This window comes from Histoplasma capsulatum (genome assembly GCF_000150115.1).
Source record: "Histoplasma capsulatum G186AR genomic scaffold supercont2.10, whole genome shotgun sequence".
NCBI classification, from domain to species: Eukaryota; Fungi; Ascomycota; class Eurotiomycetes; order Onygenales; family Ajellomycetaceae; genus Histoplasma; species Histoplasma capsulatum.
In genome coordinates this window covers 238,874-258,610 of record NW_025544810.1, presented here as the reverse complement: position 1 = coordinate 258,610, position 19,737 = coordinate 238,874, and the positions used below count along the sequence as shown (strand labels likewise).

Genomic DNA, 19,737 nt, shown 5'->3' with positions numbered 1-19,737 from the left:
TCAAATATTTATATAAGCGTAAGTTAGTTAACTAGCTAATGATGAAAAGATATGTATTTATATGTGTGTGTGATCCATAACCTCTCTAGTTTGAACCACTCCAGCTGAGTAATGGATGCTACATACATATATCCTGTTCTTGTAGATATATATATATAAAGGGCAGCCGTTTGATAAGTTCTTATTACCAGTGCCTTTCTCTCTCTCGTCTTATTTTTCTACTCAAATATATATATATATATATATATATATATATAAAATAAAATCAAAAAAAAAAAATGAAGCGGGAATTTAAACCACGTGTAAAACAAAATAGGCCCAGCCAAATGCAGATGCAGATGCAGATGCAAAATCAAAATTCTTTCGAATCATCTCAGAACAGAAAACGGTGGAGGAAAATGGAAAATGGAAACGAAAAGAAGGGGAAAAATAAATGAAATTAAAAAAAAAAAAGGGGGGGGCGGGAACGGGTTTGTGTCCTGAAGTGGGTCTTTAAATCCAAAATTGGGAAGGGGATAGAAACAAAAGTATCTCAGAAAGAGAGAGAGAAAGACAGAGAGAGGAAAGTAAGATGTAAGTGAAGAAACGGCGCGGAGCCCTCTTTAAGTTCCCCTGGCTTCATTTCTCAACTGCTTTCCGCAACCTCCGTTGATTCCGTAGCCTGTTCAACCACTACAGATGAGTTATCGCCGGCCACTAACCCCAGACCGCGGGCCCCATCTTTATGATAGGGCGGAACCGCATTCTTAGCTGCCTCAGGCAAAAATCTCCACACACCGCCTGTTTTATCGGACTCCAGACCGCCATTGCCATTGGAATCCACCCAGCCCAGCTTCTCCGCCAATTTGAGAAACACCTGATCATCTTCGCCGGACTCCACGCGCTTGAAGAACCGCCTTTCCCACTCGCGGCCCTCTTCGCGCTCCAACTTGCGCAGCTGGCGCTGGGCGACTTCGATCTTCGATTTGGCAACAGAGGTGGCGTCCATGTCACCGCGGCCGATGGCGGCTGCAACGTCCTTCCATGCCCTTCGTGATTCGTACAGATCTTGTTCCTCTAGCGGGGCGAGGGTGAGTGGGGTCGTCTTCTCCGTCCTGGCACAGTAATTTTCTATGATTTCTTGCTTTTTGCCTTTGGCGGTTTTGATGACGAAGGTGTTGGACCATTGGCCTTCAGCTGTGTAGAGGGGTTTCTTTTCTCCTTCGCTCTCATGGTATAGGATGGCGGTGAAGGAGTTCTTCTTCCCGCTCACCCACCCTTTGCCGGAGTATTCGATCTTGGCAACGTAACCGGTGGAACTAACGATCTGGGTGTGGCGGTTGAGCTCGACGAAGGGGGTTCCGTAAATTAGGGATTCGATGTGCAGTGACGGGAGGGTTATGAGGTATGTTTCCCGTTCTGGGGATGGGTTGGCTGTGGTAGGTAGCGGAGTGAGGGAGTATATAGCATGTCCGATTTGTTTGACGTTTATTGTACTCGAGAACGAAGCTTTTTGGGCGTTATATCCTTGTAGCTGAACGCCGCGGGGGAAAAAAAAAAAGATTCAAGTTCCAGTGTCAGCAAGTTGCATCTCAAACTTATCGAGTGGAATGACGGCTTACCTGCACACCATGCTTCTCATTCTCGATTGCATAAGCCGTTACAGGTGGATGATGGCTACCAGACAGAGTAAGCATTTTCAGCACACCACAAACTCTCCGGCAAAATGCTGGGAGTCAGATAACAAAAAGGTGCAGGAACGAATTACGAACCTTACTTGCTCGCTAACAAGCCGTGTTTCTCCAACGTCGCCATCATCCTCCCACTTCCCCAGAAACAGCTCACCCAAGAACGGATTTAGCGGCTTCTTCTCGCTGCCCAACTTCTCGCTGCGGCTGCAATATTGCTGATGGAGCGTACTAAGGAACCATTTTAACACAAGGAGGGCACGCTTCTCGGGATCGGGCTCTTTGGCTGGTGCAACAAAGATCTTTGGATGCTCGGCCCAGTAAGCGGAGTATTCGACGAGGGAGGTGGCGGAGAGGATGAAGGGCGGAGCGGTTAGGGAGGAGAGATCGCCGTTAAAAGAGGCGATTGACTACAAATCGAAATGTCAGAGAAGTATTTCAAAGGGCAGATGGGATATGTTCCGCAATATCATTTTCTTTTCTTGCAAAAAAATGTACTCAATTAACTTGTCTCCCCCTCACCTTCAAGAACGACGACCAGGAACCCCGACTGCCAGCGGGGACACCCGACCCCTCATCTTTTGGGCTAGACATTGTCTAGGAATAAGGTTCGACAAGCACAAAACCAAGATAGCCAAATGAGAGCAGAAGCCGAATGAGATCGGATAATATAGCTAGGACGGAGAAGATCAAAACTGTGCGGAGGAGAGAAGCATTGCCATCCAGCGTGGTATGTGTTTGTTGTGGCGCATTGGGTTTCGGCAAATGTGCCAAGCTTCAGATCCTCTGAGTGGTCAAGTTATCCCCGAGAGACTACCAGCACGGACATCCATCTACACAGCATGGAAACTTGCTGATGCGAAAGTTTTAGAGCATCCTCCCCTCCTCCTCTCTGCCCTGTCCAAAAAGACACGCTTAAAAACATTCAGCCGGCCTCTTGCGTCAACATTGTGGCGCCCATCCTCAGCCTCTTTGAAACAAAAAAGGCAGACCAACTTTTTCCCTGAGACACACAAGGAGCAACAACATCTCACTTGGTCACCTCCATACTCCATTCTCCCTCCGTTACACGAAATTATGTCTTATGCCATGCAGCTGCAGCTGCAGTTGATTGCTTCTCGATTTCTTGTTCCGTGCTCATTTCTGCAGGTCTCAATGCAAGTGTCAGTTATATAAAAGCCAACCACAATATCGAGATTCAGCACTGCGAATCATCTGGAGACGTCTTATGGGTCATTGAAATTATCTGATCTCTATTTGTTTATTTTCGTCATTGTTCAAGGGTGTTGTAAAAGCTCTTTTGTTACGTGTTATATGAAGCGGGAAGAAAGACAGAAGAATTGTCCTTCAAAGATGACAACCAACTAGGGTCGAAAGTTTTAAGAACCCCCGATACCCTACTATCCTGAAGACTCTCTAGTCCTCACAATCAACACTAGCCATATATTTAGGGCCATGTTGGGTTCTAAACCGCGATTCTATCACAGGAATTCCCTATAAACCGAGAGAGATGCGGAAGACAAAAGGATAGGCTCCTTGGAGGCTCTTCTTCCATCTCCCGGATTGGGCATCAGTTTGGAAATGTTACAGGACTTCTCCCAGGCCGAACAAGGAGCTTGAGTAGTTCCCCAAGCCAATCAGACCGACTATACAAAATATCGAGCAGCTGACACTCTTACATTGTGATAGCTGCTAGCGGGCCTATCTAACGGCGATTGACGAGGTAAAGCTGCAAGGCCAGGGGTGGCGGATGTTAGGAGGCCAACGCATCCACGTGCCGGCGGAATAGATATCCCTCCTCCCTGTGGATCCGGATAGAAACTTCCAAGTCGTTGAAGGAAGGACAGGACTCGAAGTTGGGCCTCTGGCTCCGGAGCAGCACAGCAGAGGACCTTTTGCAAAATTTGAAACTTGGCTTACCCACACTTTTTATTTGCACTCCACAACTTTCCAGTCCTTCCTTCCTGTGTTGCTAAGTACAAAACCGGATTTTTCTGCATTTAAGCCTGTTCCCGACCAATCGCCCGATTCCCCTCCCGCACGCGGCAATGCTGGAATATACTTCTTCGAGAAGAAAGTTGCGTGGTACGAGGTAAAGATTCATAATGGAGAAAAAAAAGAATGGACAGAGTATGGATGGATGCAATGGAGTTTTGAAACTAAAAGGGAAGAGAAAAAGACATGGAGGAGACAAAGATCGGGAAAAAAAACATGTCAGTCAGTGGTGCACGCACCCCATACATGCATGCATGCAGGGACAACCAACCCTTCCTTCAAAAAAAGAAAGAAAGAAAGAAAGAAAAAAAGGAAAAAAAAAAAAAAAAACTTCCAACTTCTTTACTTATCAATATTTCTCTCTTTCGATTTTTTTTTTAAACTTTTCAATGGTCGAGTACACCGATAACTCCGCAACCAAAATATAATTTTTTCAAATTTTACCATAACTATTCCCCGGTTGTCCCTTGAGGGAAACCTTATAACCACAAGGCGTGTACGCTGCGTATACACACCCCGATCCGTTCCCCGCCATCCCCTTCTCAAACATAGCGGATAAAATTTCTCCAGGTGGGGTTGGGGGGGGGGGGGGGGGGGGGGGGGCCGGGGTTTGCCCATCTGCCCATTCAAACAACAAGGGAAAAAAACAATTAACTACATAGGAAGCCCCGTCCATAGACTACAAGACACAGATACAGAGGCAACTATGCACTGTACATTTTTCTTTTTTCTGCGGGCGCCTTCACTGCAAGAAAAATCGCCCGGCCTGCCGAACAAAAAAACAGATGGTGTCAGTGGGGTTGGAGGGGGCGGCCAGGTTGTTGAACCTCCAACCTTTGAGGGATTGGCTAGCACAGCGAAGTAGCTGGGTTCGGAGTTTCCATCGCGCAGGATTTACAGAGAGTGGGTTTTACTTACTGGAAGAAATAATATGGGGATGGAGGGGGAATGGCCTTGTTCTCTCTTGTTTTCCGGAAGATTTCCGCATGCGTGCGCTGACGTTCCAAGGAGGGGCTTGGATTTTTGGTCAGACGAGCGATTTGGTCTATACTTACTGCGTAGCTAGGTCAAGATGGATGTGAAGGGGAAAGCGAAAACGATTGGAGGATAGTTGTGCCTGTTCATTTTTGTGTTTTCCTAACTTACTATTACCTTATTATTTGATTGGTTCCTTCTCTTGGTCGTTCATGTTGACATCCTGTCAAAAAAAGCCTCTACCTCCACTTTTCAGTCATATCTGGGCATGAGATGTATGAGCCTCTCGTTAGCAGTACCTACTTCTCCTTCCTGCTAAATGGCACACACAGTAGGATTCTGATTATATTGCCTATTATGGCCTCTGACCAAGTTGGGCACGGTGGCCGGGATCTGGAGGAAGTACGGAGTAGGGAAATGCAGATTCGGAGAAATTTTTTTTCCCTCTCCCAACCATAAACAAAGCCCTGTATTTGAATAGTTCTTTTTTTTCTTAGTGGTTAGGGGAGAGTTCCCACTGATGATCAAGGGTTGTTGCTATACACCTCTGTACTCCGGTTGCTCGGTCTTCTGAAGGCTGATGGCTGATAACAATAAGGATCGGGACTGTATCGTGGAACCCTGGTAGCCGTCGAACCATCTGCTCGAGGTGCGCGGTCGTGTGTGTATAGGGTTGCGTATGCGCGCACTGCGCACTGCGCACGCCCACTTTCACTGCTCAGCCCGCTTCAGCCGTAAGAGACGCCGGCTGCCGCTATGGACAGCCACATCGAAGATCATGATCATCTTGCTGCACTCGTCCAAGTTAGTGCATTTCGTTCGCCCGCCAACTCCCAAGGGATGGCGCCGGCGCTGCTGCTGCTGCTGCTGCTTATCAAGAGGGTGGCTCTTGTTCTGCCCTTGTATGCTCTGAGTAATCTGTCGATAGAGTAACGTTTTCCTGTGATGGAGTAGAGTTTCCACAACATGAAGAGCTGTTGTAGAATGGAAATTGCTGGGCGATAAAAAAGAAAGCATTTGGTGGCGTCTGCCAAGCCAGCACCCCTGAACCTTCCCTGCACAGAATCATCTCACTCGTGAGTCGTGAGCCGCTAACAACTCAGTTGAAACATGAGTTGGGGTGCGAAGGAGTTATCAGACAGCGATACTTTGTACATTCTGCGTAGTACAGACAAACCTTGACATCCGTGTATAAAAATCACACGAGGGGGATCCGTCCAGTCACTGGCCGCCCTCCTTGTGTTCTAACCAAGTCGCATGTCAGTTAGTTCTATCGGCGAAATTGGTGGGTAATGTGGAGAGTGCGGAAACAGGATCCATGGATATTATCTCCACATCTTGTCGCCCATCTTGAGATCCCTGGCTGAAAGCAGCTGGTGGGGGGCCCCCGGCAGCGGAGAAGAATAGAAGTTGAGGGGAAGAGAAGCGGGGACCACAATATAAGCAATCCCGTTGTTCCAAGGTTAGTTATTCGTAAACAGTATTTGCTCTTAGTTACTTTCCCTCAGGTAGTTAGGGGTAACTGGCCTGTTACGCGTGACATCACTTTGAATTACGCCTGTCTCTTAACAGCAACTGGTGAAGTTATGATGGGTAAATTCCACCATCTGAGAATACAAACACCGCAAAATGAGTTGGTCATATACGCACACATACGAGGCAGTCAAGGCGCATTGACGTAATTGATCAGAGTTCTGCTCACGGGCGTTCAACCTACGCTGTAGAGAATGCAGTAGTAGGCTATGGAGGCCAGTTGGTTCTCGGCTACTGCACCGTGGAAGCAACACCATAACCGTGCTGGAACCGTGCTGGAACCGTGGTCGGGTAACTACGAACCGGGGGTAAGCAAGGCCAAGGCTGCACTAGTGGGCTGGTACTTGCTCCCTAGCGCCATTTTCGCCTGGGAAGCTTGGTACCTTCCCAGGATGGCGTCCCGGAGCTAAACCAGCCCCGAGTGCGCCGTTTTCGTGACGGTCGGCCTGTTTTGGCGTTCTGCCCAGCCAGGATCGTCGCTGGTTAGTTAGGTTAGCACCGACAAACACTAAACGAACATCCCACGAGAGAGGAAGGGAGAATCGCCATGCTCCACCTGTGTCAAGACTGCGCATCCCCCATGGCCAATCGCTCAGCATTGCTGCTTGCTGTTGCAGCGTCGTCCACTCTTCTCTCTCTCTCTCTCTCCCTCTCTCTCTCTCTGTTCTTTGCTTCTTCGGACGTTTCGACGCTGTGCAACACAGATCAGAGACTGATGAAGTAGCTCGGAATCTTGTCATTGAAGCTTCTGCTCTCACTGGCGGACTACGCAGTATGGCGGTTCCAATAGATATGTGTAGCTCATACTCCTTCCAGAGCCATCGTCTCCTCCCATCCGCGGGCTCCCTTTCTTACTATGTAGCTTCTTGTTTGCTCCTCCCCTTCTGTCTCCACATGAACGGCACCGCTAAACCAATGCGGATGTCGAGTCAGAGGCGTTATTACAGGGTTTGGACAAGGCCCCGGATGACGGGTGGAAGCTAAAATGGTAGAGGCGTTGGGTTTCGATGTTCGTCATTGTTTATTCGCGATTTGAAGCGACCGCCAGACTCCAGTCCGTGGAGGTTGGGGCTTTGATGCCAGGTTTCTCTGCTCTAAATTTACCCAGGGCTGCTGGTACAGCAGTTACATCCACGCGCACATCTCTGCATAACGCAGTACATTGCATCCAGGAGTGGTCGCACCAGAGCCCCTTCCCAGGATATATAACCGTCTTCCCACGCCCCCGTATATATATTCTGCCCCTCAGCTGGATCTATTCTGTCTGTCAGCCCTTCTCGCGGTTCCCGCTATCTCTCCCCACAGGCGCAGGTTCTGCCAAACCCGCGTCTCCTCCGTTTATTCGCGTCACATTTCGCACTATTCCGACATCTGCCTTGCAGCTTGAGTTTGGTCTTTGACCAGCCTGTGGCCGAATATGGCAGACAACAAAAAGGACGAAGTTTCTGAGGCTGTGTCCAGAGATCCCATTCAAAAGCAAGAGGAGCAGGAACAGGAGGTCGAGAAATCAGGCGAAAGGTGTGTGCCCGATAAAAAAAAAACATGATATTCTCTACCGCCTACATCTATATCTGACACGCGGCGCCCCCCAAAAAAAAAAAAACCTAATACACAAATCACAAGGAAATTGATGTGCTGACCCATATTGCGTTTTGCGGCGCCAGCTCTGACCAGAGCTCTGACAATGCCGAAAGGGGGGATCGGGAAAGGATCAATCTAAATGCGAACTTGACTGCAAAGTATGATCAACCTTCTCTCAACGGGACTCCTCATTCCGCCTTTCGACATTAAAATAGATAGCTAGAAGCTGACAATGCGCCGTGTCACGCGTCTAGAATCAAAAACCCCCTTGCGGATATCCCAAACCCTACCTTATTACGAGATGTAAAGGATTTCGCGCAGAAGTTCGGCTTGGATCACGTTTTGCCTACTCTGCAGAGGGGCGCCCTGGTGGCGAAAGATCCAGCCAATTTCGAGAATGTTGAGGGCATCACTCCGGATGAAGTTGAAGTTCTCCGCAACGAGGTTCTTCACAAGTGGCGCCAACCAAAGCCCCTCTTCTTCACTATCATCCTGTGTTCGATTGGTGCGGCCGTCCAGTAAGTTGAGCATTGGCCTTCTCCCCCAATTTCTTTTCTTACTAGGTTTCTGACTTGGAATACAGGGGGTGGGATCAGACTGGTTCCAACGGTGCCAACCTGTCATTCCCGGAAGCCTTCAATCTCCCTGAGAAGGATCACCCGGATGCGGAGAGGAACCAGTGGATTGTTGGTTTAGTCAATGCGTATGTCTGCAATACCCCCTACCCGTCGAGCCTCCCTTACCGAATTGAGAACTAACGATTTATAGGGGACCGTACATCGGATCGGCTTTCCTGTAAGATCTGGAATTTCATTCCTGGTACCCCTTTATGCTTTGCTCGCATGCCTAACCTTAAAAATATGCAGTGGTTGCTGGTGCTCTGATCCTCTTAACTACTACTTGGGTCGTCGAGGGGCTATCTTTATCTCTGCTGTCTTCTGTGTACTCACGCCTATCGGTTCTGCTGTTTCACAGAGCTGGCCCCAACTACTGGTCACGCGCCTGCTCATGGGAATTGGAATGGGTGCTAAAGCCTCCACAGTGCCAATTTTCTGTGCCGAGAACACTCCTGCCTCTGTCCGTGGTGGTCTTGTTATGTGCTGGCAACTGTAAGGCTAGCCCCCACCCCATACTTTCGCTTTCTTCTCATTATTACCTTTTCCTTTTATCTTCTCGCGAGGTTGCAAATACTGAACTAACACATCGTTATATAGATGGACTGCTTTTGGTATCTTTCTAGGATTCTGCGCTAACCTTGCCGTGAAAGACACCGGCGACGTCTCCTGGAGACTTCAATTGGGTTCTGCATTTTTGCCAGCTGTCCCTCTTGTTCTTGGAGTTTTTTGGTGCCCGGAGTCCCCGCGTTGGTATATCAAAAAAGGGAAAATCGATAGGGCTTACCAATCCCTACTTTCCCTGCGGAATCATCCAATCCAGGCAGCTCGGGATCTGTACTACATGTACTCACAAATCCAAATTGAGGAGCAGATCGCTGGAAAGAGCAATTACATCACTCGGTTCTTCCAATTATTCACCATCCCCCGTGTCCGTCGGGCAACTCTCGCATCGTTTGTAGTCATGATTGCGCAGCAAATGTGCGGTATCAACACCATGGCGTTCTATTCGTCGACCATTTTCGCGGAAGCAAACGCCACTGTTACTGAGTCATTGTTTGCGTCATGGGGTTTCGGTTTGATTAACTTCGTGTTCGCGTTCCCTGCCGTCTGGACCATTGACACATATGGACGACGTGCCCTCTTGCTCTTCACCTTCCCGCAGATGGCTTGGACTCTGCTTGCTGGAGGCTTTGCATTCTATATTCCGCAAGACAGCAAGGCTCATCTTGGTGTCATCGCTTTCTTCATCTACTTGTTCGCCGCGTTTTACTCTCCAGGAGAAGGTCCTGTACCCTTTACCTATTCTGCTGAGGTCTTCCCTCTTTCGCACCGAGGTACGGCATCCTTTATCCACCTCGAAATAGCTCCGCGCCCTCCCCCCCTTCCCCCCAAATATCAACTTTATACGTTTATTTGAGCCAATGCTGATCTGTAGTTCAACAGAGGTTGGTATGGCATGGGCAGTTGCGACGTGCTTATTTTGGGCCGCGGTGTTATCTATCACCTTCCCTCGGCAATTCCGTGCCTTGACCCCAACAGGTGCACTTGGGTTTTATGCGTATGCAGCCCAGCTCCCTTTTCCTCCCTTCAATAAAATATTTATACCTTTTCTAACAAAAAATTTACCAACAATCCAGTGGCCTCAACATCATCGCTCTCATAATGATCTTCCTCTGGGTACCCGAAACGAAACAGCGCACCCTCGAAGAACTGGATTACATATTCGCGGTGCCCACCCGCAAGCATATGAGCTATCAAATGTTTACCGCACTGCCTTACTGGGTTAAACGGTACATCTTCCGCATGAAAGTCGAGCTGGAACCGCTGTACCACTTTGAGAAGATCGCGGAGGATGAGAAATACAAGAAAGAGATGCGCAGACAGAGCGAAACTGCCGCGCAGTCCCGGAATGCAAGTGTCTCGAAGTAGAGCCAAAACGTGTTGATATTAAAAAATAAAGGATTGGCAGGAAGGTTGGGGAAGGGATATAAAATTACCGCCCTTTACCACTCTTGTAGACCTTCTCTCTCTGATTTATTTCAATACTTCGGAACGAGGATCTGTTTTCTCTTCTTTCCTTTTCTTTTCTTTTCTTTTCTTATTTACTCAAATCAAATTTGCCCTTTTGCGCCGAGATCCATCTCAAACAACCAGCCAACTCAGGCGTTAATTTTTATGGCCATCGCTCCTGTACATGCTTTCTTCTCTTCGTCGATAATATGTATTTACGAGGGTGTCCGGGGAACAAGTACCGTCCTCCCAGCAAGCAAAAACAGACAAGACGAGGGGGCGACGTTTTATTTTTCTTCAACTTCCGTCTGAGGAGTTTCTTATCTTTGTCTTTCCTTCTTTCCTAGTTGTCGTGCTCCTCGTCGGCAGTCTATTAGGGGGTTGCAGTACAGCAGGGATAAATTATATTTATGAGCGGATTCTTTATTTTGCTTGCTTGTTTCCTTCCCATATGTCGGATCCCCCCTTTTTTTCTCTTTTTCCCATCTTTCTTTCTTTCCCCCCGCTACCGTCCTGTTTGCCTTGATCAATATTTCCATTCGACGGATTCTTTGGACAGGGCAGATGGATTTTGTAACATCGCTCATTCTCAATCAGTTACGGTCCATCCCATCCACTTACATTCAGAGTTAACTTCTCAACTTCTAAAATAAGGGGATATGAATTTATCAAATAGATATCTTTGAGTGAAATCTACTATCCAATTTAATTTACTGTTTCTGAGCTGAAACTCTGTATTGTATATATGATATATCAAATTCTATCTTTTATTAATTTTTCTATATTTTTGTTATATTTTTGATATTATTCAACACTAAGCATTTTCTTCTGTTGAAGTTCTGTATAATCAACTCTTGTCTGTATTTAACATCATACAAAGACTCATTATAAGCACTGCCAGCAGTGGGTCTTCGATGTTTTGGAATCTTTACTTGATGATGGTATCATTACAGACTATGATCATGGTGAGGCTAAACACAAAACTGGAGATGATCTTTCAAGCTGAGATCGAAGGTGATGAGTGATGAGTGTGTAATGCCTGCTTCCTTTTGTCTAAAATTCCAATTCTAATTGGATAAGGTTTTCGAAAAGGTGTTTGATCTACGGTTTGATAAATTGGTCAGACAACAGCTTTGAAAATGTCTATCTATGACACAAGTTTCTCAACGAATTGATCAATAGCAAACTCAGCAAAGTACATCCCCATGCCCTTATGTGGAAGAAAGAAGACCCAATCGCCGCTGCGTACAGGTAGCATTGTATTAAGAGACTTTAGAAACTCCCAATACTCCGGGTAAGCTCCGCCTAGCTCCCAGTCAACAAGCCCGGTCACTTGAATGGATTGATCTTGCTTCTTGCTAACCATTATATTCCGTGGATGCAAGTCACCATGTGTCATGACAATTCGGTGATCATTACGTAGCATAGAGTGTACAAACTCAACATAGGCTCTCATTGTAGGTGGGTGGTTACCTGAGATGAGGAATTCATTGAACTGAGCTTCGTTCTCAATTTGTTGTGGACTTACCCGCTTCCACATTCTGCAGTCAATGCAGTAAGGTGGATTACCACTACCAAGGTAATGAGAAGATAGAGGGAGCATTCTAAGTTTCTTTAGAATAACATCTAACTGACCTTGGATAGAAATTTTTTCTTCTGTAGAGAGGGAAGACCAGAGCTTATCCAAAGATGAGCCTTCAATAAAAGTCATGAACATGTAGGTTGTCTTGCCGATAGAAATTGCTCCTAGGGGGCGAGGAACTGGAATATCCTTCGAGAGACTCTGAATATAGGCTGTAATATCGGCGTCGGTTAGAAGCAAATTATGCCCAAGCTTGACAACAATCTGTTCATCAAGTTGTATGACGGCCCGTGAAAAATGGCCCCAAAGCACCTTTCCATTTTGCAAAGCACGTGAGAGAGCCAAATGAACTGCAAGTTGATCATCATGATTACTGCTGGATAAGCAATCCTGCTCACAACCATATTTCCACAAAAGTGTATTGACTTCAGGCGCAAGGGGCCGAAGAATGACCGGAATCTCTGCTGGGATGATGAAAGCATCTTGAATTTGGCGTGTATTTGGAGTGTTGCTGCCACGACCTATACGGCAAGATTAGCATTGTTCCCTCCTATGTATGATACCTAGGTCCTTACATACAGCTTTGGCTCTTCCTACCACATACCTCCTCCAGTTTGCGACGGTCTGATGGGTACTTCCGACCCCATCTTATAAAGAATTTACTGAGATTGGCTGATCGATTCCAGTTTAACTTGGTATGTAGTTCAGTTGTTGCCGACTCATTCAGTGCAATGAAGCCTGAAAGAACATCTCCATCATCGTCGCACCCCACTTTTCGTGCAGCATCATCCAGCTCGGTAGAACAGGGGAGCGTAATGGATGACATTGGAGGAGATTGATTCCTTCCAAAAAAGTAAATAACGGGTAAAGTGAGGACGAGTGCGGTGCTGGCGCCGAGAAAAAAGCTCAGGCAAGTGTCTGGTCTAATGTAATTGCTAGACATTGCTTCAGAAGCTCCTATTTGGCTGGTGGTGCAGTTTAGAAGGACATGTTTCTCGTACGACTGACACAGCTTCAAGTAATATCCACGCTCCGTTTTTCTTCCAGAGATCCTTGCATGGCGGCTTCCGTCACCTGACTCATAAATTCCTGATCCGCAGTTGCAAGGAATATTTCTCCGCGATATTTCTACCAGCAGCAGGGCTATATGATTCGGGGTAGTTAGAAGGAGGTAGATGGGATATGATATTAGCGCAGTTCCCACCACCAGCAAACCGTTTCCTACGCTGGGCTGCTTGGCTGCTTGGTTGGTTGGTTGGTTGGTTTTGTTTGCATCCAGGGAAAAGGAAACAGGGAGCAGAAGGTCCGTCGTTTTCCCCACGCGAAACTGGGTCGATTCTCGCTGGAACCCGAATACTGTTCTTCGTTTTCAGAAAAAGGTGGGAGGGGGGCGCGTTGAGCTTGCTAGGTGATCTTATAAAGAATAAGAAATAGAAAAGAAAAGAGAAGAGAAGAAATAAAGTATCGGTGTTCTCCCGCTACGTTTTCTCCTTCCGTGGAGTGTAGGGCGATTGCAAGCTTTCGTTGTTTGACTGTGACTATATGTCTTCCGCCTCAACCGCAACTTGCCGGGCGAAGTCGCGGGGGTTGCTCCTGGGAATATATATATATATATATATGTACATGTGTGTGAGTGTGTCAGTGCGAGAAGCAAGATAAAACCACTTCTTCTTTACCTAAATCACAACAAAGAACCATTTGTTTTAGCGAAGAACCCTTTCCTCTCAGCAGAAAGGACTTGAGCCGATGATTTCCTGTCGCCCACAGGCCCCACTAATTGGCTAGAAACCGCATCTAGGAGATCTCCGATTTGCGGGGGGGGTGGCTCTGGATTTTGCGGATATCAGAAACGCTATAGACATGGGTGAAGTGAAGGGGCGCTACAGCATTTCTTTTTTCTTTTTTCTTTTGTCGGGGAATTAGAACACGGAGACGGAATGGGGAGCACATGCTTGCTTGCTTGTACTTTACATTTCATTTTATATGAAATAATTTTGCTTTGGCGACTTGGCCATTTTAGATAACTAGCTTCTTGCATCATGTAAGAATCTCTATAGTACTAAATGGATGCTTATGCTGCTGCTATTCACTTTTTTGCAGTATTGACTTTGAGCTATTGCTTTTGACCTCCGAAGAGCGTGGAGTCAAAAGAATTGAATCGTTTTGTATTTTTAACGCTCACCGCTACCGAGGGGTTATTGTGAATAGCTAGCTAGCTAGTAATCTGCATGGAGGACGCATCAGTCTGAAACGATGGCCTGCAATGCAGCCGTGAAATTATTGTTATTGGGATGAATTCAGCTGGGCTGGATGCCGGTAGCATTGCAACTCAGTCTCCATTCGACGTTTCTAGCTACGTCCAAATTGGGGATTTCAAAATCCCAGAACCAAGATATTGAGAATCTTGTACGTGCTGTACATACAAGTGCCTGGGTTAACTTATATGCTTGGTTCTTCACCCTCTATGATTGACGCATTCATGAACAGCAATCTTCCACGACTCTAATATCGAAGTTGTCTAAGTAAGGATATTGTCTTTGAACATATCTCTCAAATATATACGCCGTCACATTGATTGAGAAGGAGAAGAAACCGGCAGGGTTTGAAGGCGCCGTCATTCCAAGGAGCAACATCACGTGGCCGCACCACGACCCAACGTCGACCCTCCAGGGCTAGCAGCATCTGCATCCACAACTCCACCTCCTCGTCCTCTTGTAAGTGTGTGGCCCACCGCTGGATCCCGAACATTCGCTTTGCTTGCCTGTCTAAGCCCTGTTTTGCAATCCAGACCATCTCCTTCATGGAATAACCGTTTTCCATCTGCCTTCGCAAGACACTGCCGTGCGAATTAACTGGGTTCGAGAGGGTGGAGCGCGGAGTAACCTTAATCGGTGTACTAAGTTGTGTGTTGTTTATGTGGGTGCACCCGAGCTTGATATTCTCCCAAAGAACATTGTCTCTTGAATCCCATCGCCAGGATAAAATAATTGTACCCCTTTGTTTACATTGCCTTGTCGATTCCCAGATCCGTTTCATTGTATTGTCGGATAACACTGATTTTCTGCTCCAAAGCCTAGCCAATTCCCGAGAGAGAGCTCGTGCATAAATACTAGTATCATTGATATTTCTTCCCTCCTCCTCCACCCACCAGCCTTCTATATCTTAAATGGCCCGCCGACGGAGCTGCTAGTATCCCACGATCCACTGTTCAGGCGGTTCCTCACAGTCTTGACATATATCTGCGGGATCAACCCGTTATCAAATCTGTCCCGGTTCCGACGGCTTCACTTTTCTTTTCCGAACCCATCTATCTCACCGCCTCAAATTCCAACCCCCACCACCAGCACTTCGCTCCTTTGTCTTGGAAACCTCACGCACGTACACATACATGCAGGCATACATACATCCATTTGTACATACATAAATCTATCTCATCCATAGCTCCAAGCCACAAATCATGCCGTGCTTCAAGGGCCTCGCGGTTAGCATTCACACGCCCAACGGGCCCCTACCGGAGTACTCTGTCCAACGGCAATCCCGCGCCTCTCGAATTGCCTGCTATATCCCCGTGCCGCCAGCGAAAGTCCCAGATCCCGCAACAGGTAAATCCGAGCAATCCACATTCGCCATCTCCATCACCCTACTCACCCCTGGCCAGAGCGTGCCATACTCCACCCCAAAACCCACTCCTGAAAACCCGCACCCAAAAGCAAAAGTTGTGGGCAGTTTCCCCCGGGCCACAAACTCCATCGGGCCGTATCAGCCATTGACTACTTCTCCGAACGAAACTATAGCGGCGTATATATACTTTGATGGCCGGCAGAAGGAAGAGGTGGCTACGCTATTGCGGCGTGGGGAGGAGACATGGGTGAACTCGAGATGGGTTAGTATTCCGGAGTCGAAGGGTGGTGGGCTTGCGGAGCGGGAGTTTCTGTTTCAGGAAGTTGGGCTGGAGAGATGGCTGAATGGGTTAGATTTGGAAGGGAAGGAGAGGGATACCGCAGCGAAGATTGAGAGGAGGAGACAGAAGATGGAACGGAGGCGTAAGAAACGAGAGTTGGCCAGCCGACAACTCCGGGAGAAAGGGGATCAAGCTGGCTCCGGAGAAACGATGATGATGGATATGGATGAGAGAAAAACCAGATCTGGACAGAGTGTGTTGCGCTACGGGGATGATGCACAGTCCCCCCTTGAGAATTTGTCAGATGTTGAGTATTCCTCTGAGTCTGAGGATGACGATCCCATACCAGAAGCAGCGGGCCAGATTAAAGTGGCCCTGTTCAGGGTTTTGGCGTCTGGAGAAGTCAAGCGGGGTGAATATTCGCCTCAGTTCGATGCCCAGGATGACGATGACGAAAATCAAGCACAAGGCTTGAATGGAAAAGGCGGTGATGATAGGGACGTCGATCATACTACCAGTTTTGCGAAGCCGAAGTCGTTAGATCCCAAAACCATCAGCACGCAGACTGTTACGGGAATTGATGGGCCAGACAGGCCGTATGCGATATTTACGTTTATGTATCGAGGAGAACGTAAGTTTTGGACTTCATTTATTTATCTCTGTCTTTTTGTTCTAGGTATACTTTTATTGATTCTTATGTATGGCTAACATGAAATTCTCTTTCTAAAGGCCAATTGCAAAAAATGGGCATTCTCGATACCAAATCGCGGGATGGGACTAACAAGGCCTCATCTACAAAGCGTATTTCATTGCAAACCGACCTTGCGAGCCTCGCAGCGCTCAAATCTAGAGATGTTACGGGTCTTGAGAAGTTTAGGGATCATAATAATGTTGATCACGGGCCAGGGAAGTCGAGGAAGAAGCCTAGGAGAGGTAGTGAAAGTGACATGGACGATAGCGATTATGATGATGACGATAATGGACCGTCGTCTATACTGCACAAAGCTGAGGAGGAAGGAGATAAGGACGTTAGTCCTTCACTACTTTCAGCAGATGATATTCGGCGACAGGGCGAGCTTGCGGAGGGAGTGAGGCAAATAAAGGTGAGCTTACTCAAACTCGTATTTACTTATTATGCCAATATTGTATTGGCCCACTCCTTTGGGAATACGTGGGCTTTAGTTTATTCATATACAATATTATGCAAGATATCATGCTTACCATTGACATCTCTACTACCAGCTAAAACGACAGCACTCTGCCGAACCCATTACGCAAGCTGGAAACGCGACCTCGAGAACTTCCAAATCAAACACGCCAGCATCAATATCCACTCCACCAGCCACCACCACCACTGCCACTGCCACCACCGCTACCATTACCACAACAGCGACGACGACATCAACTAGCACGACTGCCGCAATAACCGCTACCACCCCTCCGCATCAGGGGATCGCTGGTGGTTCTTCATCTCGAGAACCACCACAAACCCAAATGAGCAGCCAAAGCTCCGTGCTGGAGAGCGAAGCGGAGTTCATGGGCAGTCCTATGAAGAAGCATCGGGCTAGCGTGTTGGGCGCTGACGACAATGTTTTTAACATTAAACGGCTGGATGGGTCGGGGCTAGCCACCAATATCCAAGAGATTATGGGGTCAGGTTCAATTTCAGGCACTATTTCCGGCGGAAGCGGTGCCAGTAGTGATATTTTTGCTAGTACAGGGACCAGTACGGCTACGGGTGCTGGTGCTGATACCAGTGCTGGCCTGGGTTCTAGCATGACACCCAGAAGCAATCTGAATATCGAACAGAAGCCGCCACAAACCGGACACGAGGAGCTGGAGGAGGATCTATAGGGAAAGTTGGAGGTTGGGTAATTTTCTTTGGACTTGGTGGAGTGCTTTTTTCTTTTCTTTACTTTATGTGCGATTTCCGTTACTATGGGTGCACATCTCTTTTCTTTTCTGATTTCCCCCTCCTCTCTTTCCGTCTTTTGTGGAATGCAGAATTGGTTTAGATGTTTCGGAAATTTGAATGAGTGAGCGGGGTGACCGATACGATATCGTTTTGGTTCGGAATTTGGCTGAGTGAAGACTTATCCAGGAAGCCAGACGGTGATAATATGATACTCAGAAATTTGTGCTGGGAACTTATTCTCTAGCCAAATATTTAATAACATGAGAGTCAAAAATAGGCCTCCCCCATCCCTATCTACTTGTATTTGTCAAATTGAGCTGTATGGAACTTGATACGTTAAGTTTCGACGTGGACAAGAACAGGAAAATCCTTCCATCCGGCCAATTTCCTGATTGATGGTCGCCGCATGCAATCTGGCTGTTATATGCGCTTCCGTTCCGACACTGAGGCCCCCTTTGCGAGGAAGTGTTTCCCGAAACTGGGCTTTAAATCGACATCTCCGTCACGATCTGTGTGGCAATTGAACTCGCAGAACTCACATGAACATGGCGGGATCATTGAAGGATACATAATCAAACAGACTATAGACTGTAGCAGTTCGACGGAACAATCAAACCATGATCACAAGCAAGGCATAAGAAGCAAGAGAATAAATCTATATGTCGGTAACTAGGAAAGGTGGATCTTTGGGATGGTCAGGTACTTTTGTGATATGCGACACAGGCATGTGAATTGTTCATGTTAAAACAAATAAATGTTATTTGACTCCTAGTTGTCGCGTAGAAAGCAGTGAAACATGGAACCGTCAAATAGCTTGACTCCAGAGTCTTTCAGACTCCAACCGATAACCAACCTACCAACTCAATTTCCTTCTCGTAAATAATGAGATATCGAAATCTTTTTAGTCTCACGAAAAAATACAGCTGATGCGCACAACATGTCTCTCGCCCGCTCCACCGCACCCCTTGTCTGGATTGACTGCGAGGTTCGACCCCCAGCCAGCTGCTCCATCTCCGAATCGATGGCATAGCTGTACATTTCTACCCACCTTCCAAAACAACAAAAACGATATGGTCCTCCAATAACTAACCACTATTTTCCCACCCGGGGATGAAAAGATGACAGGTCTCAACCCTCGCACAGACAAAATCCTGCAGATATGCTGCTTCATCACCGACGCGGACCTCAACCTTCTCGAACCCACCGGTTTCGAAGCCGTAATCCACCACCCCGAGTCCGTCCTTGATAACATGAATGACTGGTGCATCAAGACGCATGGTCAATCGGGGCTAACAGCCGCCGTGTCTGCGTCGACCACTACCCCAACGGCCGCCGCAGAGGGTCTCCTTGCCTATATCAAGAAGCACGTCCCGCGGGAAAGGACAGGGCTGCTTGCGGGCAATAGTGTCCATGCGGACAAGGAGTTTTTGGCCTGCAAGCCATATTCAATGATCCTGGAGTGGCTACATTATCGGTTGCTCGATGTGAGTTGTTTTAAAGAGGCGGTCATGCGGTGGGGGGATGAGGAGATGCTAAGAGATGCTCCGAAGAAGGCGTGTGTACATCTGGCTAGGGAGGACATTCTGGAAAGTATCGAGGAGATGAGGTATTATCGACGGGTATTGTTTGGGAAGAAGTGATGAGTGGGGATATATATAAATTATATGCACTCTGTGAGGGTTGGGAGGGAGTAGGTGGTGACGGATGAGATTCCGAAATCGACACGAGGATTTCTCATGGATTCTTATTTGCGGATTTATGCTACGAAGCTCTATCGACTCAATATAGTAGTTGTAATTGTCCCTACAATTGCAGCATTCGTCTCTTTTGCTTTTTGGCGGACGAGACACGGGGAGAGGGTTTGGCAGTAGCTGGCGGCCAATAGATAATATGGCTATTATATCAGTATGGCTATGCTGTCGACTGGAATTAGAGCAGCTTTTCGTGTCCCAAATGCAATT

General features: G+C 47.3%; 7 protein-coding genes across 7 annotated transcripts; 3 read left to right on the top strand and 4 right to left on the bottom strand.

Moving 5' to 3' along the window:
• Positions 1 to 625: 625 nt before the first annotated feature.
• Positions 626 to 2,327, bottom strand: HCBG_06736 (oxysterol-binding protein; the record flags this gene model as incomplete). Its single annotated transcript, XM_045433785.1, has 4 exons — positions 626 to 1,513; positions 1,602 to 1,656; positions 1,752 to 2,077; positions 2,190 to 2,327. The coding sequence occupies 4 exons, from the start codon at positions 2,259 to 2,261 to the stop codon at positions 626 to 628; spliced, it is 1,341 nt and encodes a 446-aa protein (XP_045285266.1).
• A 3,021-nt stretch (positions 2,328 to 5,348) lies between these two features.
• Positions 5,349 to 7,188, bottom strand: HCBG_06735 (uncharacterized protein; the record flags this gene model as incomplete). The annotated part of the gene is made up of 5 exons (XM_045433784.1): positions 5,349 to 5,692; positions 5,815 to 5,881; positions 6,355 to 6,465; positions 6,515 to 6,649; positions 7,084 to 7,188. The coding sequence occupies 5 exons, from the start codon at positions 7,186 to 7,188 to the stop codon at positions 5,349 to 5,351; spliced, it is 762 nt and encodes a 253-aa protein (XP_045285265.1).
• Positions 7,189 to 7,587: 399 nt separating this feature from the next.
• HCBG_06734 (sugar transporter) lies at positions 7,588 to 10,297 on the top strand (the record flags this gene model as incomplete). Its single annotated transcript, XM_045433783.1, has 8 exons — positions 7,588 to 7,688; positions 8,006 to 8,269; positions 8,335 to 8,454; positions 8,520 to 8,546; positions 8,618 to 8,860; positions 8,966 to 9,702; positions 9,812 to 9,926; positions 10,006 to 10,297. 8 exons carry the CDS (start codon positions 7,588 to 7,590, stop codon positions 10,295 to 10,297), a joined length of 1,899 nt encoding a protein of 632 aa, XP_045285264.1.
• Positions 10,298 to 11,514: 1,217 nt separating this feature from the next.
• On the bottom strand, positions 11,515 to 12,903 carry HCBG_06733 (uncharacterized protein; the record flags this gene model as incomplete). Its single annotated transcript, XM_045433782.1, has 2 exons — positions 11,515 to 12,481; positions 12,540 to 12,903. 2 exons carry the CDS (start codon positions 12,901 to 12,903, stop codon positions 11,526 to 11,528), a joined length of 1,320 nt encoding a protein of 439 aa, XP_045285263.1.
• A 1,607-nt stretch (positions 12,904 to 14,510) lies between these two features.
• Positions 14,511 to 14,996, bottom strand: HCBG_06732 (uncharacterized protein; the record flags this gene model as incomplete). The annotated part of the gene is made up of 1 exon (XM_045433781.1): positions 14,511 to 14,996. One exon carries the CDS (start codon positions 14,994 to 14,996, stop codon positions 14,511 to 14,513), a length of 486 nt encoding a protein of 161 aa, XP_045285262.1.
• A 421-nt stretch (positions 14,997 to 15,417) lies between these two features.
• HCBG_06731 (uncharacterized protein) lies at positions 15,418 to 18,045 on the top strand (the record flags this gene model as incomplete). Its single annotated transcript, XM_045433780.1, has 3 exons — positions 15,418 to 16,492; positions 16,591 to 16,964; positions 17,104 to 18,045. The coding sequence occupies 3 exons, from the start codon at positions 15,418 to 15,420 to the stop codon at positions 17,713 to 17,715; spliced, it is 2,061 nt and encodes a 686-aa protein (XP_045285261.1).
• Positions 18,046 to 18,713: 668 nt separating this feature from the next.
• On the top strand, positions 18,714 to 19,660 carry HCBG_06730 (oligoribonuclease; the record flags this gene model as incomplete). The annotated part of the gene is made up of 2 exons (XM_045433779.1): positions 18,714 to 18,761; positions 18,895 to 19,660. 2 exons carry the CDS (start codon positions 18,714 to 18,716, stop codon positions 19,414 to 19,416), a joined length of 570 nt encoding a protein of 189 aa, XP_045285260.1.
• Between the last annotated feature and the right edge of the window lie 77 nt (positions 19,661 to 19,737).